Source organism: Ornithodoros turicata, chromosome 3 (assembly GCF_037126465.1).
Source record: "Ornithodoros turicata isolate Travis chromosome 3, ASM3712646v1, whole genome shotgun sequence".
In the NCBI taxonomy this organism is placed as follows: domain Eukaryota; kingdom Metazoa; phylum Arthropoda; class Arachnida; order Ixodida; family Argasidae; genus Ornithodoros; species Ornithodoros turicata.
This window is the reverse complement of record NC_088203.1, coordinates 11,457,383-11,477,306: the sequence shown is the minus strand read 5'-3', so window position 1 is coordinate 11,477,306 and position 19,924 is coordinate 11,457,383. Positions and strand designations below refer to the sequence as shown.

General features: G+C 43.1%; 1 protein-coding gene across 1 annotated transcript in view; it reads right to left on the bottom strand.

Moving 5' to 3' along the window:
• Positions 1 to 19,374, bottom strand: part of LOC135388074 (nucleoporin NUP188-like) — a 33,273-nt gene extending 13,899 nt beyond the window's left edge. Inside the window, exons 1-30 of the mRNA XM_064617377.1 lie at positions 19,220 to 19,374; positions 18,942 to 18,996; positions 18,594 to 18,667; positions 18,422 to 18,488; positions 18,239 to 18,319; positions 17,059 to 17,103; positions 16,825 to 16,917; positions 14,603 to 14,659; positions 14,453 to 14,521; positions 13,062 to 13,109; positions 12,861 to 12,947; positions 11,970 to 12,046; positions 10,975 to 11,046; positions 10,794 to 10,833; positions 9,588 to 9,779; positions 9,068 to 9,157; positions 8,919 to 8,984; positions 8,720 to 8,842; positions 7,463 to 7,592; positions 7,321 to 7,371; positions 6,990 to 7,061; positions 6,499 to 6,631; positions 6,270 to 6,434; positions 6,081 to 6,195; positions 4,736 to 4,923; positions 4,535 to 4,648; positions 3,009 to 3,243; positions 1,969 to 2,157; positions 1,010 to 1,072; positions 827 to 930 (exon numbers count right to left, since the gene is read on the bottom strand). Coding sequence (XP_064473447.1) covers positions 827 to 930; positions 1,010 to 1,072; positions 1,969 to 2,157; positions 3,009 to 3,243; positions 4,535 to 4,648; positions 4,736 to 4,923; positions 6,081 to 6,195; positions 6,270 to 6,434; positions 6,499 to 6,631; positions 6,990 to 7,061; positions 7,321 to 7,371; positions 7,463 to 7,592; positions 8,720 to 8,842; positions 8,919 to 8,984; positions 9,068 to 9,157; positions 9,588 to 9,779; positions 10,794 to 10,833; positions 10,975 to 11,046; positions 11,970 to 12,046; positions 12,861 to 12,947; positions 13,062 to 13,109; positions 14,453 to 14,521; positions 14,603 to 14,659; positions 16,825 to 16,917; positions 17,059 to 17,103; positions 18,239 to 18,319; positions 18,422 to 18,488; positions 18,594 to 18,667; positions 18,942 to 18,996; positions 19,220 to 19,236 — 2,912 coding nt within the window. The 5' untranslated portion in view covers positions 19,237 to 19,374. The remainder of the gene's footprint in view (positions 1 to 826; positions 931 to 1,009; positions 1,073 to 1,968; positions 2,158 to 3,008; positions 3,244 to 4,534; positions 4,649 to 4,735; positions 4,924 to 6,080; positions 6,196 to 6,269; positions 6,435 to 6,498; positions 6,632 to 6,989; positions 7,062 to 7,320; positions 7,372 to 7,462; positions 7,593 to 8,719; positions 8,843 to 8,918; positions 8,985 to 9,067; positions 9,158 to 9,587; positions 9,780 to 10,793; positions 10,834 to 10,974; positions 11,047 to 11,969; positions 12,047 to 12,860; positions 12,948 to 13,061; positions 13,110 to 14,452; positions 14,522 to 14,602; positions 14,660 to 16,824; positions 16,918 to 17,058; positions 17,104 to 18,238; positions 18,320 to 18,421; positions 18,489 to 18,593; positions 18,668 to 18,941; positions 18,997 to 19,219) is intronic.
• Between the last annotated feature and the right edge of the window lie 550 nt (positions 19,375 to 19,924).

Sequence of the window (19,924 nt, the reverse complement as noted above, 5' to 3'; positions counted from 1 at the left end):
GCCTCGTGCATCCACTCTCTTTCCTCATTTGATATATCATAAATTCAAAAGATTCAAAATATGTAGTACAGTCAAACTCCTTTACAACGAAATTCAGGGGACAGCAAAAAAAATTTGCAGTAAAGGTATTTTTGTTAAAAAGGACGTCCATTATTGGACTTATAGGGCTCCAGCGGGACCGCAAAAAAACTTGCTGTAGTGGTATTTTCATTAAAAAGGTGTTCGCTATAAAGGAGTTTGACTGTATTCGACCCACAAAATGGAATGCTTTATCCGCGTCAGATTCGCAACATCCTCAAAAACAAATGACAGAAAGCACATGTGTTAAGAAGCGACTGCACAGGTGCATATTGTTTGTCTTCTATTTAGTTTAAATAATGTTGTAGTGTACATGTAAAAGATTCAAAATAATCAAAAACAGTCCTACACATCAGACTTGCTTAGAATACTTGGCTTCCGATAACTCAAGCTCTCCCTGAATTCGACTGCGTTCAAAGGTGCAGAACTGCCCAGCATCCTTACATTTTTATGGATTAAATATGTTTGCCGATTTGAATACGAAAGCTGTCAGCATCAGATAATCTAACCCTATGAAACATGCATGGCACTGGAAAAGTCCGGCCTGGAGCTTCTGTGGTAAGGGAACAGGCCGAAACCGTGTCTGACAATCACCCGATAAATTTGACAGACGACAGTACTTTAGTACCACAGTTTCCCGACTCTGCTGTACCGTACATCCAACAGACATGTAAGATGGTGTGTAGATGAAAAAATTTAAAAAAATACGAAAGCTGCCAGGTTTCGGTCTCATGGATTGTAGACCTACTTTTTCTTCAGGCTCTCCATAGCCCTGAGCTGGTGGCACGCCCATATAGCGTGAATCACTTCGACACAGGCTTGATGCAGATCCGGAGGGCAGTAGTACACACCCTAGACGTTAAAACACGAACGTGTATCCTAGACGTAGTAACAATCACGGAATACAACAGCGCATGCAAAGCGCACGTACCTCCTTCTTTATTCTGAGAATCTTCAACACACTCTCCAAGCATGGACTAAGAGATTTATCATCCTGAAAGAAAAAAAAAATTTTTCTCTTATAACATCGCCGTGTAGAGAACACCATACTCCGAGACAATGGGAGAGCTACAGTCGCAGAACTGACTGAATCTCGACCAGGGGGTGACGTGGCCTGCACATTGTGAGTGGAGCATGTTAGATGGCAGGACGCCAATCGGACAGGGAAGCCGATTAACACGTTTCATTACCGCGAGTATTTTACATGTTTCCTTCAAAAGCACACAAATGTGCTCGCAGTACATTGCCTCTGACGGGTGTTTTTGCGGCACGATCAGCATACAACCGACGCCACCTAGATATACAGAAGGCCTGTTTATTGCCTCCTCTCCCTCCTTCGCTACGTGGACATATAAAGTCAGAATTCGTCTGCTACTCCGAATCGCCGTTCTGCGCATTCAAGAACTCGCAAATGATCGCACCGAACTTTGGAACCTGTAGACCGGAATCTGTAGACAAAAGAGTGCAACACGCTTTCCAGAAAATCAGTCTTTAGATATGGGACCAAAGTTTTCCCATTTAGTACGCAGGGACGTTCAATCACCACTCGCAGACGACGGCGGCCCGTCTCCATGGCTACGACCGCTGAAAGCTCGTTCGTGATTGGCTACCGCCGTTGAAAACACGATCCTGATTGGCTGACTCTTAGTCGTTACGTCACGTCGACAAGTAAGCAGGCTTTCTCTACCTAGGTGGTGTAGGTACCTATAACTAACAGTTTGAAGCATGTGGGCCTAATATGCTGTGAGCTGGAGACATCGTGCACCTGCCTAAGCCAAGCCAATCCAATCACGAACGTCTTTAGATTTGTGGATGCAGTGGAGCTGTGGGAGCTGACTTGTCTCGAAGTATAGCTGCAATGTGTGACACGAGAGGTAGCAGGAGATGCACCTGCTTGTCGCCCCCGCTAAGAAAGAGCTGGGAGACACCAGGTTGGTTGGTGATGCAGACAGTGAGCAGTTCGAGGATGGCCACCTTGAGCCTCACGTGTTCCGTCAACTTTCCCAGCCGTAACAGTGCCTGGTCTCGAAAGCTTTCCGCTACCGTGCCCAGACACGCCAGGAGGGACATTGGGTACAGCTGTAATTATAATACATTATATTAGCTCAGAATAATTATAATGTACCGTTGTTGACCGCGCATAATGCAAATCCGCGTGTAATGCGAAGTGACATTTCCACTGCCCGACGTGAGAAAAGCTACGGCGAACCCGTGAATAATGCTATGCAGGATTTTTTAGTTCCCCTACGAGAATAGTTACAACTGCGGATGAAGCAGATTGGATGCGAACACTTTGCAGATTATTTATTGAGCAAACATGTCATGCGTGACCACTCGCCACTGCGATGCTCACATGTTTTTGACGTTGTATGTTTTTGTCGTAAAACCCGAAAAAACCTGAAAACGAATTTTCCCAATGCGGCCACCAATATGGGCACTGGAGAAAATTAAGCACTGAAGATTCAGTACAGCTGTTCCACATTTTATGTCAATCTACAATGCGAGAAGTGCTCTTTTTTTATTTTCCACCCAAAAATCTACTTTTCCACCGGATGTCATCCGATTATACCCCGTTTTACGGCTTCCGAAATAAAACCCGATTTTTACCCCCCACCCCATTTCAAAAACATAAAACCCGAAAACACAGGGTACTATGTATAATGCGAGCCCGCGCATAATACAAGTCCATTTCTTCTGGCTCATTTTCGAGACTAAAAACCTCGCATTATGCGCGGTCAAATACGGTACAATTATAAACAAACCACAAGGAGCCAAATAAGTACACCATTGAGAAAATTGGCTCAATTCAGTAATTAATGCCACCAATAAGAATGCCTTCAACAACTGCTGAACAGAGAAGAACTTCCTTATCAATCTACCCTCCCTATCCTTCCAACCATCGGCATCACCATCACATCAATCTGTTTTACCTTAGCTATTCGCTTCAGCAACTGCAATGCGAGGGTGCAGAGGCGAGGCTCAAAGCGCAGGTACACGAAATGGGCGAGGGAAGTCACTATGCAGGCAGCACTGGACTGCGTGGGAGACACCAGGAGTCTCCTCTCCAAGGGTGATTGTGATGCTACTGGTGCCCCCAAGAGGAGAAGCCTGTTCAGCAGTGAGAAGCTGAGACGGACCGACATCAGCAGGTCGTCACTCTGTTGGCTGGAAATGATTCAAAATGGGAAACAATACCGATGAACGTTGCACTCATTTTAAGTTTCAAGAATGAAAATAACACTGTGAAATTTGCGGTGTACAAATTAAAAAGTAAACACACAGTGCCTTTGATCCAAGCTTCAGTTTGAAATCTTATTGGTCAGGCACCCTGATAAAAGAGTCCCGTCTGTCAAACACAGTCGAGTCAACGGTAATCCGTTACGGGAAACTGCGACCGTACCCGGTCCAGCCTGAGCACGGCATGAAACGTAGTTAGTCAACGATAACAGAGTTTCAGCATCGGCGCACTACTTATTGCAACAAAGAACGTAGGAAGAAGCGTAGGGTGGGCTTAAACGTGTCGTTCTTATGGTGAACACAGGTTTATATGCTTAGACTTCACTGTGTCTGTCACTAGAGGACAGTGAGCAAACTAGACAAAAACCAAGTACCACGTGTTTGCGCATATTAGCCGCGCCTCGCTGTTTTCCCTGCACTGGGGAAAACTAGATAAGCTCAGATAAGCCGCGGCTTGTACACCGGAAAGATATTACAGTGAATGCAACGGGATAGGCACACATACGGTACACGAATTGGCAAAAGATTTATTTGCGCAAATCAAAGAATTCCCAACACTGCCGAGTGAAAGGTTACTTTAAATACTGTAGAGCATTGATTCTAGAAGATTAATGGTGACTCAGAGACAAGAGAAAGTGAAGGCCGTAGGCATTCTGTGTACATGTTTAGTTAACAGATAAGAAGAATAAGAAGTGCAGTGCACAACCTGAAGAAGAGCAGTCTCTTGCACGAAAGTTCTTGTTCAAATAAATCTTAGTTGCTCCTAACCGTTTTTCATGTTACGTGTGTGATTCCCTCTTCGCGGGCTCCTTGACAGTGTTTCTTTTTTTTTTTTTTTTCCCCTTTCCGACGTTAACAGCTAAGCTGCAGATTATGCCCGTGAAAATACGGCAAACTGAAATACATACCTACATAGCGGTCACTCAAATGCATGAAGCATGCAAGAAATATATTTTTTTCAGAACTATACCCCATGAATGACACGGAACACGTATACAATTTTTGAATTTACACTCCCACCCTGGGATTCACACTCACTTCACATCCTACCTCCACTACTAACACCCCCGTACCATCACTTCACCCTGATGTCACTTGTGGGTGAAGAACAGGATCGTGACTCAGGGCAATACAGAAACCCATTCTCCAATTAAAACACAGGTCTACATTGCTTGAGAACTCCCCATGATCAAAATCTCTGGTTTTTCCTCCAACTCACCTCCCTTCAAATTCGATAGCCCTTGTCACGGAAGACTCGCCTCCAAGGATAAGCCGCAGCAAAGCCTGTCCAGAATCACCATGAAGAAGGCTGTACACGCAGAGCTCACAACTCCTGCACGGTCACACGATACAGATCTCATGGTCGGTTACTTAGCACTATGTATGCAGAGGCCTGCGTATAGAGCTATGATGTTCTCACCCGAGAGCCTGGGGATTAAAGGTCTTGGAGAGCGTGATAACCTTGTGGAAAATGAGCAGGCAACGATGACCAATCAGCTCCCTGTCAGACACAGAGACGTAGGGCCACTGGTGGTACAAGGGGAAGATGTCATGCAAGACGATTACTAGGCAGGCCAGGAAGTCTTCTTGTACTTCTTCCACAAAGGTCTGGGGATCATTGATGAAATGATTAGTGTTGGCATAATACATAATACATTTTGATAATACAATACAGGGTGTCCCACCAAAAAAGGGCCAGGGGCTAAAGAAAAAACTGAGTGCTCTACACAAATGGAACCAACTGTACGTGCTTACGTGCCTCGAACCACTTCAGTTGCGTCTTTTTCAACATTAAAAAGTTAGAAAATTAATTACCGCTAATTAATTGACAAGGCGCGATGAAAAAAACTATTCTTGGATAGACCACACAACTGCCAAGCACGTACAATTGGTTCCATTTGTGTAGAGCACTCAGTTTTTTCTTTAGCCCCTGGCCCTCCCTTTTTCGGTGGGACACCCTGTTGATACATGATGTACTACTTTGAGCACCATTGTTGTCCCAACAGTATGGACCATTTATGAGCATGCTTATTGGAGTCACAATATAGTTAGGGAGTGACTTTTTCGGGTTTAATGCCTTTCCCAGATTCGGGGGGGGGGGGGTAAAAATCGAGCGCTATCTTTAAATCTGTAATTGGGGGAGAAATAAGGCAATAATTGTACCTTCGGGTGTTATCAGGTGTTTTTGTTTCTCCTCTTCTCTACTAAGTCCTTTCCTAAGCTCTCTCTCTCTTGCTCTTTCTTTTCTTTGCGGGATCGTGATCTACCAGCGGTAATCCCCAAAGGCACAGACAGTGTTGACATACTTGGGTGGGTGGATTGTTGGGAACGTAAGTGACCCATTCTTACATGTGTTACACGTGGCGACCCTTGTTCGTCTCCACCGGAAACGTCACTTGAGGATGTCATAGTAACTGGAATTCGGGGTCAAATCGGGTTTAACCCGAATTGGTATTGGGTCAGTTCGGGGGGGGGGGGGAATAACAGGGTGGAATCAGGTTTAACCTGAAAAAGCCACTCCCTAAATATAGTTGACTATATCATCCACCACTGCTGACTGTTTCATCTACAAGGTACACTCACTGCTCAAAATTGCATCTGTGACTCCATATTGAAGAAATGAACTCGCACATGTCCTGACAACCATGACCTCAGTCCAGCAGCAACAATATTTGCAAATAGAACTTTTGGAAAGGAATGTTTTTCTGGATATCTCTCGTACGTATATAATAAAATACCGCCTGTAAACAATATGTCGAACCTACCTCTGCCACTGCGGCTAGCAACTTGAGAAATGCCAGGCACACGGGATGCCTTCCTATCACACGTTCCTGAGATGCCATTGCCTGGCTGAGGATGCTCTCAGTTGTCAAATAGCCCCTGCGCAGGATGTCATAATGAGTTTGTCATACACACATACATGTCATACAGCCTTAGACAGTAAAGCTTCTTACTTTGCAAGCTCCACGGAAGACTTTGGCCTTGTGGAGAGTGCAGGGAGCAAGCCAGTCTGCACCAACTGACTCCAAATTACGGTGGGGTTCCTCTGGGCCATGATGGCAACCACGGCTAAGCATTCGCCCAGGACATCGATCGGAGGGTATGCCAGCATTCGTAACCTGTTGGTCGCAGCGAGCAGGAAATAAATTTTTGGCAACTACTGAATGAGAAATACTCCCACACCTCTGAAGAATTTCATAGATGGCCTCGAGGAAATGAATCAGGAGGTCGTACACTCCAGGATCAGACTCAAGGAGGTTGTGAAGGAGCCGTGAAATGTAGAAAACCTTGCGCAACCAGGTCTCATTCATTTCTCCTGTAATGGAGGGTTATTTCATTAGATCACACGATATACACACATTAGATCACATGTACTTCTCAAAACTAAACGCACAGGTGTAAAAGCGCTGCCTGATATTTCAAAACCTCCAGAAGCCGTAAAATTGGTACCAATTGTCACCTAGTCCGAAGTTTTAGTAAAGGCAGGAATTCGCTTCTTTCCCACAGTCACGTTGGAAAACTCACTAACAGAACATGATTGGAGTTTTGAAGAGAAGCAACTGACCAACCAAAAAAATTAACAAAAATGAATTTTCAGTGTACATAACATCAGCAAAGGACTCTACGTGCCATAATGCAGCTTAACAAGTACAGTAGAAGTACTTTATACGCACTTGGTTTTGCCAGCTCGAATAGACAGACTTGCCATCCATTTACTTTGGCTTGCCACCGTACAACAGAAGAGCCTTGGAAAAAATTTAACATGTTAAAAGCAGGTCAGTTTTTAACTCTTTTTAACATAAGAACATGGCCTGTTTTGTAGATGCACATCGCACTGTAACATTTATTAGATGTTTTTTGAAAAAAAGCACAGGAGGCAGATAGATACACCAAGTCTCCCATTTTTTCACAGCACACAGAATAACTGATTTTTCCCCAAGTCACATATGCGCAATATACGAGTTCAACACAAGTTTCCATGCAGAGCATTTGCATAAGGCTTACCTTCTGAAACAAGAATAGTGCCACATGTGCCTTGCGGGAGGACAACTGAACCTGCAAAGAAAGTTGGCTGTGGTACACATATTTGCTCACAGTGTAACAGTCATGTAGCTTACATGTGATACACTTTCATAAGAATAATTACCTGCACCATATGGCAGTCTGCTTTCTAGAAGCTTGACCGTCACACCATCTGGCAAAGTTGATATCGCTCTGGTTTCCATGTGTTCCAAGGTTTCCGTAAAGTAAGGGAGGTCTTGAAAGTAAGCCGTCACCTGTCAGGAGTAGCGGCTCACTCATCCATCATCTGTTGGCGGGACTACCCCACCAATACGAATTGCTAATTAATGGTCGTTTAAATTTATTTGGTGGTGATGGTTGGTGATGAGAATCGCGCCATTCGATTCCGGAGAGATCGCCGTGGACTCTCAATAAATCTGAGATGGTAAGGCATAACCGTGACGTTCGGTTGTGGGAAGATCGCCGCGGACACATCGGAATAAAAGAGGAGTTGAGTTCCCCTTTTCCCTGCATGCTGCACGCACGCCCCAAAATGGCACAATGTTTTGGGTAAAAAGATTTTCGTCCTATAGGCGAGTATTAAATACGGTAGTGCTTTTATGGCAGAGCCCTGGTGGGCAGTATTCGACTGTGGACCAAACAATTTTGTCATGGTGAGAGGGCGACAGTCTAGCTGATTTAGATGTGTGTGGTGCAATCTTAATATGCTAGGAGTGGGGGGCAAATGGATGTCTTCTAGATTTTCCGGATCACTGCAGTGTGCCTTGGAGAGTCAACTTGCCGCAAGTTGCAACGCCAGTGAGCTGTAAAAGCCGTGCTGACTTGCAAAGAGCGGATTAATGTGGCACCCTGAATAGTCTCCTTTTTTTAAAGTTGGTTTTTAGAGCCTTCTCAAAGTATTAGTATTCGCTTCAACTTATTTTAATTACGGGTTTATGTCTTTCTTCTTTCATGCAACAACAAACCTCTGACGCAAGCAATATTTCAAAGGGCTGTGACACTCCATCCCGAGTTATGCTAAACAAGTTTAAAAGACACAGAAAAATAAACACCTGTTTTTACTCAATACCCAGGCATGCAGTACAATGCATGCACAACATAGTGAAAAGCACATAGTATCAAAATGTCAGTCACAACCCGTTTAGGACGTACACTATCATTCCGTTTTAAACGTAACAGGATTTATCCGTTGCATTCTTTGTGATTCAAGAGCAAAAGAGACCACAATTTATGCTTTCCCTCTACTTCCTGTCATTTTTGTGCTGGTGTCAAGAGAGCAACATATTTCTTTCAACAAAGATAACTTTCTGCACTTTACCGTCCCTTCAAATGTTTGTTTTTCCATCCTTGCGGATGTTTTTTTTAAAAGAGCAAAACTTGCCTTCACAGCACTGCTGTCGCCAGCCTTTGCCAAGGATGCCATCAAGCGAAGAAGAGGGGACAGATTGAGTGGGAAAACCTTCTTTGCTTCCTCGAATAGTGGTTCCAGTCCCGTCTCTTCACTCTGTATAAGTAAATCAGACCTTCAAGATTATGCCATACAAAGAAGGAGCGCTTTATGAAGCATAAAATTTCTTTACCGGATCCCAAAACATTTCAGCCAAGGACTGATACGAAAGCAGCTTCTCGCAAAGAGCAAACAGAGGCTGGAATATAAGGAGCAGATGCAAAAATTTTAAAATGAGGCTATGGTACAAATTTCATTACAAATTCTTATTAGGCTACTAACCTCAATGGGACCAAGTGTGTGAGGCTCAAATGTGGACAGCAATAAATGCAGAAGCTCGCGCACAATTGTGTGAGCTCGTAATGCAAGGGCCTGCAAGATGAGAGTAAATTGTTAAAGAATACAGCCCTGTGTTTAGGGCTGAACCTGGGTAGTTTACCCAGTTTTTAATGCCTGATTTGTATCAAGGCCACCTCAGGTAAAATTCTAAAAAAATCTGGAAAAACAGTGTTCATCTTTTCACTTTCTTTCTTTTCCATCCATAAATCTATTCTCTCACATGAAATGACCACAGATCTGTTTTGCAGCTTCTAACATAAAAAGTGATCATTACCATCCCAATTTGGAAAAAAAAATATGAAACCGAAACATAATAGGTCCATTAATGAATGATAGTTTGCTAGAAAAATGACTTATACCAAAGTTGATCACAATGAAAAAGAAAATTAATATTTCAGGAAAAAGCAAGGTAGCCCCACTTCTGTTATTTATCTAAAAATTTCGGTAAAACAATTCTACATACGCTATTTCCGACCAGTGCAGGGTGCTGAAGCAGTTGGTTCAAGTGACCAAAAACGTCAAGTTTGAGCGCTGTACGACCAAGTGGTGCAGCAGGGGTGTCTTGCAGGGCCCACGTCCGTACCAACAGCCAAGCTAGCAGTACAGGGCCCTGAACCTTTTGTCCACTGAGGGAGGACAAGATTCGGTCCAGCTCCTACAGTAAAAAGTAAGCAAAAGAAAAAGTATGCAGTGCAAGTTAAACTGCATCAGCACAGCATGAGGCATCATTACAGGTCCTTGTACCCGTGACATCCACTAAGATCCCACTAAAATGTGCCGCTCTGAATTGGGATTGTTTCAAACGCCACTCAGTGTCCTTGACTACGTGAATCCATATACTATCAGGCTGAAACAACTTTCCGTATTCCGGCACTAGTACACTAAGTATACAACAACAAAAAATTCTGCTTTGCATACACATAGGATAATGAAATTGTCATTAGACAGAAATCCTCTCAGAGGAAGGCATTTTTGTGGCACTTGAGGACTTGGCAGCGACAGGAAGTGTCAGTAACAATGAGACGAAACGAGATAAACTTCATGCAAGCATCATGACAGTGAAAGCACTGGAATGCAGACAATTCCTTATTTTCAATGGGCTTTCTGATAAAGTGCTTACGTGGCCTCATATTCTTGAATGTGCTGTTGTTTATGTTGCGCTGTTGAGCAGTCTTACACTGCTCGAGCCAGACGAGGCTGATACACTATTTTGAGTCATGAAATGTTATTTTCCAGGAGATTATGCACATTTATACGCAGGAATAATTTGTCCTCTTTGGTGCTGTCACTATATCATATTACTACTCTGTGACATGGCTGATAGTGATTTAAAGATACTGTAAAGCAGCACAGCTGCAATCTCAGAAAAGGGGTCTAACCCACAGGCAATTCTGCTCATAGTTTTTTTTTGTTTTTAAAGTAAATCTGAAAATTACTGGCAACACTGTGTCGAATTCGCCACCAACTGCGCATTGCTCGCCAAGGGTGGCGGCAAAACTAGATGCGCGCACATAACACTGTGGGCGTGTTAAATAGCGGATTTGCTGAGCACGTTCCATCCACGCTGTCTCTCGCGCTCCACAGCCTCTGCTAAGCGGGTTTTTAGCAGAGGCTGCACACATTCGAAATGTATGTGTACAAATACATCCCAAAGAACAATGTGACTTACAGATAATTTTGCACTGTCCTTCAGAAGATGGTGGTCGGTCCTGAAATTGTAAAAACATGGTCTGCTGAGAAAAGACAGGAAATTAAGCTGAGCAGGCTCCGGCACCTCTTATAAATGCCTCTGTATGCACTCTTTTTGTGCAACTTATTTTACTTCTCTCAGAATGTGTATGGGAACCTACATGCCATCAACGCAGCAGGCCCTGAGCCAAGCCAAGTCGAAGCTCTCAATTAGGACCAAGCACTCCAGGTGGCTGAAATTGAAAAAAAAGGTATGCTCCCACTCACAAGAAATACAAATGCTGGCGACCAGCAGAATGTGTTCACCGATACCATGCACCCAGAAGGCACAGTTGTCAAAGGAGCAAGGTTGCTCCCATAATGATGGGGGGCAACCTCCCCCCTTAGCTTCATTTAAATTTGTGTAGTCTGTAGTAGCAGTTATGCAAGCCCACGTCTATCCGTTTGATAGCGTGAGGTCTCGGAGCTCTTGTGTTTGCGATTGGATGCGTCCACATGACTATGGCAGTCGTTCTTATTTTAGTACTTGTGATTTGCGGATGTCTCTTTTTGGATTTGTTTGATTGATAGGACTAATTGGATTTCGTTCGCAGTCGATGTATCGATGTACGTACATATGTATGTGCTGCAGGGGGTTGAGGCATGTGTCATATCCCCCAAACTTTTTGTCCTGACTCCCTTTCACCAAAGTGATAAATAAACATTAATATGATTGTTATTGGTATGCCACAATTTTTCTCCCAATTGCACTCAGTCTTTTTTCGAAAATTGAAATTGAAAACTCTGGGCAACACTGTGCTGCCACCAATTTCACAATGCTAGTCAAGTATGACTGCAATAATGCACTGCACGCACATAACACTGGGTTTTACGTAAACTGCCACACTGCTGCTTTAGGGGTACCTTTAACAGGTTTTTCCTTTAGGTTAGTACATGTGATTGTACAGCACATATCTGAGCATCAATAAAATATACTAAACTCGGCAACATAATGTGCATGGAATGAAGGTTAGGAACTCCATTGTGGCGACAGATTTCCCAAGTACATGTAGTCTGGACAAGTATACGTAATTTCCGCACGGAATCATACGCATTGCTTATCCAGGATTTTTTTCTCAGTTATGTGTAGTAAATGGTTCCGAGCACTTTCACAAACCTGATCAAGTCGAGGATGGCGCTGTGAGCTTCACTTAAAAGGCGACGGTACGGGTGACGTTGGCCAAAACCGTGCTTCTGAATAATGGAAAATAGTTACCATTAACGCAATTTCAATGTATGAAAAACGAAACAGTCGATACAGCTCCCAGACTGCTTGAAGTAGAATTGTAGAATAGAAAAAATGCTTTGGTGTATTGTTTAAGACACAATGCATAATTACACCCTCGCACTTTTGGGTTCTAGGTTCCATTTTTAGTCATTGCCAAAAACCGGGTTTTATTTTAGGATCTGTAAAATAAGATGAAATCAGGTAATATCGCATCAAAAAGTAGATTTTCCAGTGGAAAAAAATAAATAAAGCACTTGTGTTTCAGATTAACATAAGACACAGAGCGACAGCGCCAAATGTGGACTGTTTACCAGTCTCCAGTGCCTGTTCTGGACCCTGAATTTGCACTTTGGCAAGTTCACTGTCAAGGTGTTCATTATTGGGCTTAACCCGAATTGATGGGGATACGAGTCGGCAGGAAAAATCGGGTTTTACCGGGTTTTAGCCTAAAACCCAAGGCTCATTGCATAATGTTACATATTTTGGTAAAGATGATTTTGACACGGAATTACAGGTTCACCGATGAAAAGAAATTAACTAAATAAGAAATTTATAAAACTAAGAAATTAATTAAATATTAATTACACGATGTTTCATTCTTAATCTGTACATTTCTATTCAGGATTACAAGTACATTCACTCTTTCTTTGACAATGTGCTATGCTATTTCAAGGAAGCACCTACTACCTTGAGACTCTGCCCAATTTTCTAACAACAGTACCTACATGAGGAATACACCTACAAGAGTACCTACATGTACCTAAAACTCAGTATACTTACCTGAAATATGCTGAGCAGCTGCAAGATGTCTTCTGTCTTTGGCTGCATATCTTTGTAGTAGATAAGCACGATTTGAAGTAGCTCACACTGCCCAGTGCAAAGTATTTCATTAGCCACATTTAACCATTACAGGTGGCAGTCAATACTGCCACAACATATCTGTAGCATAAAAGGCTGTTTCTGTTGTTTCTTCACGCTCACCTGTTCTTGAAGCATGTAACTGACCCACTGGGTGGCCAAGGTGTTAGTCTGTAAAATATTTAAAAGAAAATGTTTAGCTCTTTGTAATACTTTACAGCTACCATTACTACTGGTTCAGTCAGTTTCAATGTACATGGCCAAAACAGGTAAAAACTGCTAAAACAGGTTCGGGAGCATTTTTCAAAGCAGAAAAATGTATTTCAGAGCAACTTTGGAGCAGAAACAGTCACACCATGTGACAGTTTAGGAGTAACTCTCTTTGAGTAACTCTATATCTAAGTAAGTGTTTTAGTAAGTAGAGTATAAGTAGTGTAGTAAGTAGTAGTAAGCGTAGTGTAGTAGTAGTAAGTAGTAGTAAGCGTAGTGTAGTAGTAGTGTAGTAAGTAGCATTAGTAAGAGTGTAGTAAGTAAGTAGTGTTTAGTAGTAAGAACATAACTAATTTTTAAGAAAGCACCTCAGCCAGTTGTTTCACCACTTCTACAGGTCATAAATGCAAGACAAAGAGCAAAGGAGGTTTAACGAAGGCAGTTGACGAAAATGTTGTGCTCGTCTGTGCCGTTAAAAGTTCTGTTTAACCGTCTGTGTTTGTTTGCACTACATACATTAAACTGATGAAAAACAAATAATTAAGAACTTTCCAGTGAAATATGAAACCAACACTGCCGACCATAAACAGTAAGAAAGACGACTATAAAAGTATACCGTAATTTCACGCGTATAAGTCGCACCGCAGTTAACCCGCAGGACCCGTTTTTAGAAACATTTTGAAAATTTTCGGGCAGATAAGACACACTAGCAGATAAGCCGCGGGCAATACGACGCGACTGATTTGTGCGACAAAGGAGACCGTAGAGAAGGCCATAAACCCTGTGGTCCATACTCCTCGGTCGGCATGATGTACAACAGAGGGGGTCAGTTCTAGTGTTCTACCAAGATCGGATTGTGCCCTTGTTGTGTGTTTCTCGTGGACCGACGGTTAGTGGCCTCCCAGACAACATGAACTGCTGTTACCACATTAGTTAAAGCTGCTTTGGGGAAGGCACCAGGAAGGCCAGTCTACTCGAATGTGGATGCGCCCCTGTTACGCATTGTTCGTGCATGGGCAGGGCGGAGCTGTTCCAGAGACCCCGTTGGACCTTTCGTTAAAACCAGCGTACGGGGAAAATACCAGGGGAAAATAGTCATCAGATAAGTCGCACCGGTGGATAAGCCGCAGAGAGCCAGTGCAAAAAAAAATTGCGCATAACCTGCGGCTAACACGAGTGATATTACGGTACTTCAAGGTAAACTTCCTCGGAAGAGTAATAACACACCAACTGGCCCAAATGGGTAGAGAAATTTGCATGTGTATCACTCCACATCACACACATTATTTTGCCAGGATACTTACAACATAAGGTCCGTGACTTTCTCGTGTTGGTGCTGGTACATCAATGAGAGATTCCAGCTGCTGGATCACCTTAAAAAATTATGCAACAAATATTACGACATTTTTAATGTTTATCCCTCTCTGGCAACACTCACACACGTGCAGACCTACCTTCTTTACCACAGCGTCATTGCTGTTGACCTTGTTTAAAAATCTTTCAAACAGGTCCTACATGCAGGGAAACAGAAATGTCACAACATTAAAGGTGTACCAAACAGTTTGGCAAATTTTTTGTAAATTATCGTGCTCCATAAAAGAATGAAACTCGTGAAATCCAAGTATGGAATTCCTTTAGCTCTAGTGAGCATCAATGGCAGAGGGGCGAGACTCTGTGCATTTTGTCTTTTGTTCTCCATCTTTGGATTTTGTCTTCCTCGTCTAGTGAAACCCTTTACTGTAAAACCCCCTTATTTTGCTAATTCGAAAATTCGCGAATTTTTAGGGCCCACAAATTTTTTTATCAAGAAGTTACACTTCAAAAGCTATACTCCAATCGCAACAACTTTGCAGCAAAAGGTGTATGCAATGCCACTTTTATAAAATTTGTAGGGCAACCTCGGACACACAGCGAAGCCAAACCAAACAATCAACCAATAATTCTAGCACCCCAAATTCACTAAATTTAGTCACTGCACGCAGTTAGGGGCCCAAAATTAAACGGTTTTACAGTATTTACAGAAAGACATTACTTCTCCAAAAACATAATACACACAACTCTCTCCTCCTTCCTCAAAGTCACCCGGCTATGGCATGAAGTTCCCATGTATCACAATGCTGCATTCTGTGCATGGAAACTGAGCTGTTCCATGACATACCTCGCCAGGTGAATGCACACTGAGATTGCAGGGTGCATTGTCACGTGGTGTTTTGTTCTGTTTTGTGGGCTTTCCCTTACGCAAAAAAAGAGCCACAAAAAGCATCCCTTATTGCAGATGCCTAGGTTTGGGCATTCCTCAAGGCACTCTGCAACTTTTCCCAGGGACAGTGGGAGGCAAGTCCTGGGGGCTGATAAGCCTGAACAACAACAATAACAACAACTTTATTTCAAGATGATGAATGGGGAATCTCATTGCCAGGGGCGACAGTCTACCCCATTGCTGTGGTGATGTGACGTACGAAATAATGAACCCATTCACAAAAAGGATCGGAGTCCTACAGCGTCCAAAAAGGTCAAAAGGGCTTTGAGGGCAGAGTGTTGATAAGCTTCAGCAGTGAAGCGAGATATCAGAAATTGTTCGCCGTAGGATTTAAAGTAGACTTTTTCCCTTTCACTCGGAATTTTTCTCAAGAGCTCCGAACTTTCAAGCAACAAAGTAAATTACCCGTTATTTCTCTAGGCATGAAGTAAAGCACTGCATGGAGTCGGACCGGGTAAAACCTACTTTTTGCGGGCTTGGTCCGTGTACAGGATTGACATTGTGTCCCTGGCCTATGCCAGTGTTAGTTAGACACGGTCAACCTCTACAGCCTATAGCGGATAGCATGGAAATTCATCAGGCATGGGCCAGGTCAGGTATGGAGCCGTCAGCTACGAATTATCAAATTCTAGACTCAGTATGCAGGCCACATATACAAAATTGTACTCCAAAACTTTCTCTTGGCTATTGTTGCAGGATCTTCTTGAGGCCGTGCTTCTACACACAAAAACGCAATTCAGGAAATGGGCGCCGCCATTAGTGCTGCCACCCCGTGGTACTCACAGGAACCGTGCACACATGGACTGCCGTTTTGCCGAGTTCCTTCATTTTCCCGTGTGCGTTTTCGTTCATTTCGTGCTGGTTCATTTTGCCCCGCTCGGGAACCGGTGTAGAATAGATACCGCATCGGCCAGCACTGTGCACATTACAACCGCGAACAATTGTGCACATTACACGCGGAAGCAAGCAACCTTGTTTTTCCTTATCTTTCTAACGTTAATACGCTACTCAGATGTTTATCGGCTGACTAGTTATATGGAATGTTACATTATCGTCAGTCCTACTCGTTAAAGACGGCGTCCACCAGTATGCATTACAATGGGAAGGGCAAATTTGGCAGTCCACCCGTTGTGTCGTCGCTGGGAACGAGGCTAAGGAACACACGGAGACTAGTGGTTTGAGAGTAACGCGACAAGGTCCATAAGGTGGGGAACTCACTTTTAACCTTCCGCCAACGGTTCGGAATACTTTTAGCTCCTTTTTAACGTTCAGGTAAATTACTAGAACCTCAATGATTCAAATAATTAAATTTAGTGCACATTTCAAATATTTCCAGCAGTCAAATTGAATTCTAATGATGTTGTGCAGTTCCTCTATTGTCCAGTACTGTTATGTACCTTCTTTAAGGACACCTACCCTGTAGGGATGGGAACTGTCCTGCCAGTGCTCCAAGATGTACTTCAAACAGAACAGGCTGAAGAGCCTCTCGGTGTAGTAGTAGTTCCATACCTTGAACCAAATGTTATTAAAAATCATGTCACTATTTATTTATTTATGCATTAAAACAATGAAAGTCACGCAATTACAGAAGAAGGGCACATTACATTATTGAGCGTTATTCCTCCGTTGTGTAATCTCAAATTCACTAACCTCATGAAGGATGCACGGAATGGTACGTTCACTGCTCAACACAGTCTGAAAAAATAATAACAGTTAGCAAAGAAAAAATGCATGCCAACAAACAGTTGCACAGTCATGGCTCATTAATATGGACAACTCGAATTATGGACGATTTCTGGGAGAACCAAACTTTTTCAACGCCTTTTCGTCTCGTTAATATGGAAACTTGCTTTTTTCGGACAATGTACGGTCCCAGCAAGGTACAAACCATATGTAGTCCATGTATTTTTGGCTCATTATCATGTACGGTATCGGTATGAAGGGCAGGCCTCTCCCCACGTTCTTGAGGAGAACTTTTGAAAGTACTAGGACATTCTGTTGCGTATGGAGCTATGCCTCCTCCTTCACAACTGTCCACAAGAACTATAGGAGGAAAGGTGGTGATTTGTGGACATGAAGAGCCTGGAAAATCCTGTATGACGTCATGACTGTTCCGAACACGTCCACGGGCGATTGACCCTGGCGCAAGGAATTGTGCCTTTAGTTAAAAACACTGAAGTCGCTCGGCAGCTAACGAGAACGAAGGCGGTACTGTTGTCAAGGCAAGTTGTCAGGCTCTGGCATCGATGGCTTCTGCAACGCCGAGCCAACGGTCACATCTGCTGTGGCTCAAGCAGGACTACAGACGGGTCTTCAATTCTTTGAGGACAGTGAGCAGCAGGTTTTGAGCGACGTTTTGCTAACGTGCAACAAAGTATACCTTCAAGCAGGCGCTAATTCAGGAATTTCTTAAGTAAACCTTCAGCATTGTTTTTCTTATTTCCTTGGTATTCGATAATATGGACGATTCACTTTATGGACAATTTTGTTCTGGGACGAAAGTGTCCATATTAACAAGGCAAGACTGTATTGCTATAACTACACCTAACAGTGTTCATCAATATGCACAAGAAACACTGTAGAACAATGTACATTTTCCAAAAGTACCGTAAGTGAGTAAAAAAACTGGTTAGATGGTCAGGAGCCTCGAATTTATGAACAACAAGCTGTCGTGTATCAGTGTGCACTTGTTCAGATGAAGAAGTGCACTGTAAAAGTGCACACTGGTGCACGAAGGCTTGGTATTAACAAATTCGACGCTTATAATCATGTAACCAGTTTCTTAGTATCCATTAAAAGCAGATATTAAAATAATATCGGCATACTGCACCTTCAGGTCTTCATGAGTACCACGATACTCATAGACAAGGTAGGAACAGAAAAGCTGATAACTTCGATCCTTGTCTAGTCCCTAAAAGTGAAGCAATAAAAAAGTACTGTTAGTACACGCACAGAGTACAATGCAGTAGAATCAGGTGTGACTGTTGCTCGTAGAACATAATACAATACTTACTAGCAAACCGCTGAGCTTTGACAACAGGTCCGGATGGAAGTCCTTTGGAGCTGTGTATGTGGCTTTGCTAAAAAAAAATGCAATTACATAACATGTAACGATGTAGGAAAATCTTTGACCGCACTGACTATATGCTTTGATTAGTCTATAGAGAGAAATGTCACTGCCTTACCATTTTTGAGTGAAGTAAACGGTAGCATTTAAAACTTGCTCGGAATTTCTTTCGAGCGCAGCTTTTACGAGTTCCTGAAAACAGAGAAACGACGGTATTGTCCTTCAATACACAAATTTAATGACAGTACATCCATAACGCCTGTTTCAATTTCACAATTACTTGAACCAATTATTGCGGTCACGTCAGATACCGTAACCGATCCTATGATCAAATCACAAGATATTCTGCTTTTATTTCTGTCACGTTATTATCGTTTCACAAACACTTCCGATGGCTGGACTAGCCAAGGTTCTCAATACTGCTATGCAATCCGTAAGCATGCAAATAAATAAGTTTTGTACTTACGTCAGATTTGAATACAGTGTTTCCGGATATTATCACCCACAGGTCACGAATAGAACTGCAAGAATAGACTCGAGTAAGGCGAGACACACGAAGATCCATCGTGCACCGGTTACTTTCCACATCATTATTCTAAGAGTACAATGCAGCAGCAAGTTTTTGAAACGCAAAAATCAAAATCAATACTCCTGCTATCGCACAAGCAAATGCTATTCGTCTCCCTCAAACCCCACACAGGATAGTGCACTTGAAAAATGTAAACAAGAACATATTACACACACCTTCGAACCTCCGCCATGTCACACGTGGATTGGATTGTTTCGGAAATTCGGATAGTAGGCTAGTATGATGACTCGGGCATTTGGACTCGTAGCCTTGTAGGCCACGTGCAGCGCAGCTTGTAGATCGTGCTGTATTAACAAGGTAAATGTTACCTTGTATAGTAAAACTCACCGTCGGTACAGTACAGACCCACTCTAGGACTGTGAGTAGAAACGTTGGTGAGTTCCAACACCAATCCGATACAATCCAACACCAGCCTTTGTAGGCGCGAGCTTTGTTTCGCATCTACTATCGATTGTGATATCCTTTTATGCAGTGTGTTGACCAGTGGCAGATCCAGGCAGGGCGGTTGGGCGATCGGCCTCCAAATTTCTTTCCTCCATTCCCCTTCTCTTTTCGTCCGCTACGCTCTTCCACAATATTATCTATATGTTCCACAAAGAACCCCCTCCCCACCACCACCACCACCACCAGCAAAGTGACGGTCTGGATCCGCCCCTGCCTTAGGCTGCCTATCAGAGCCGTTACACCAATTCCCATCACTTGTGGTAGCTCTGTCCGGCGGAGCAAGATGTCTGTCCAGTCCTGAATCCGCTTATAATTGTTCAGCAAGACCTCCTCCTGTAAAGACAAACACGACAGACAAGAAGATACATCGGGAACGCTAATAGCTGGCTGACTGGCTTTCCCCCCTAACAGCACCT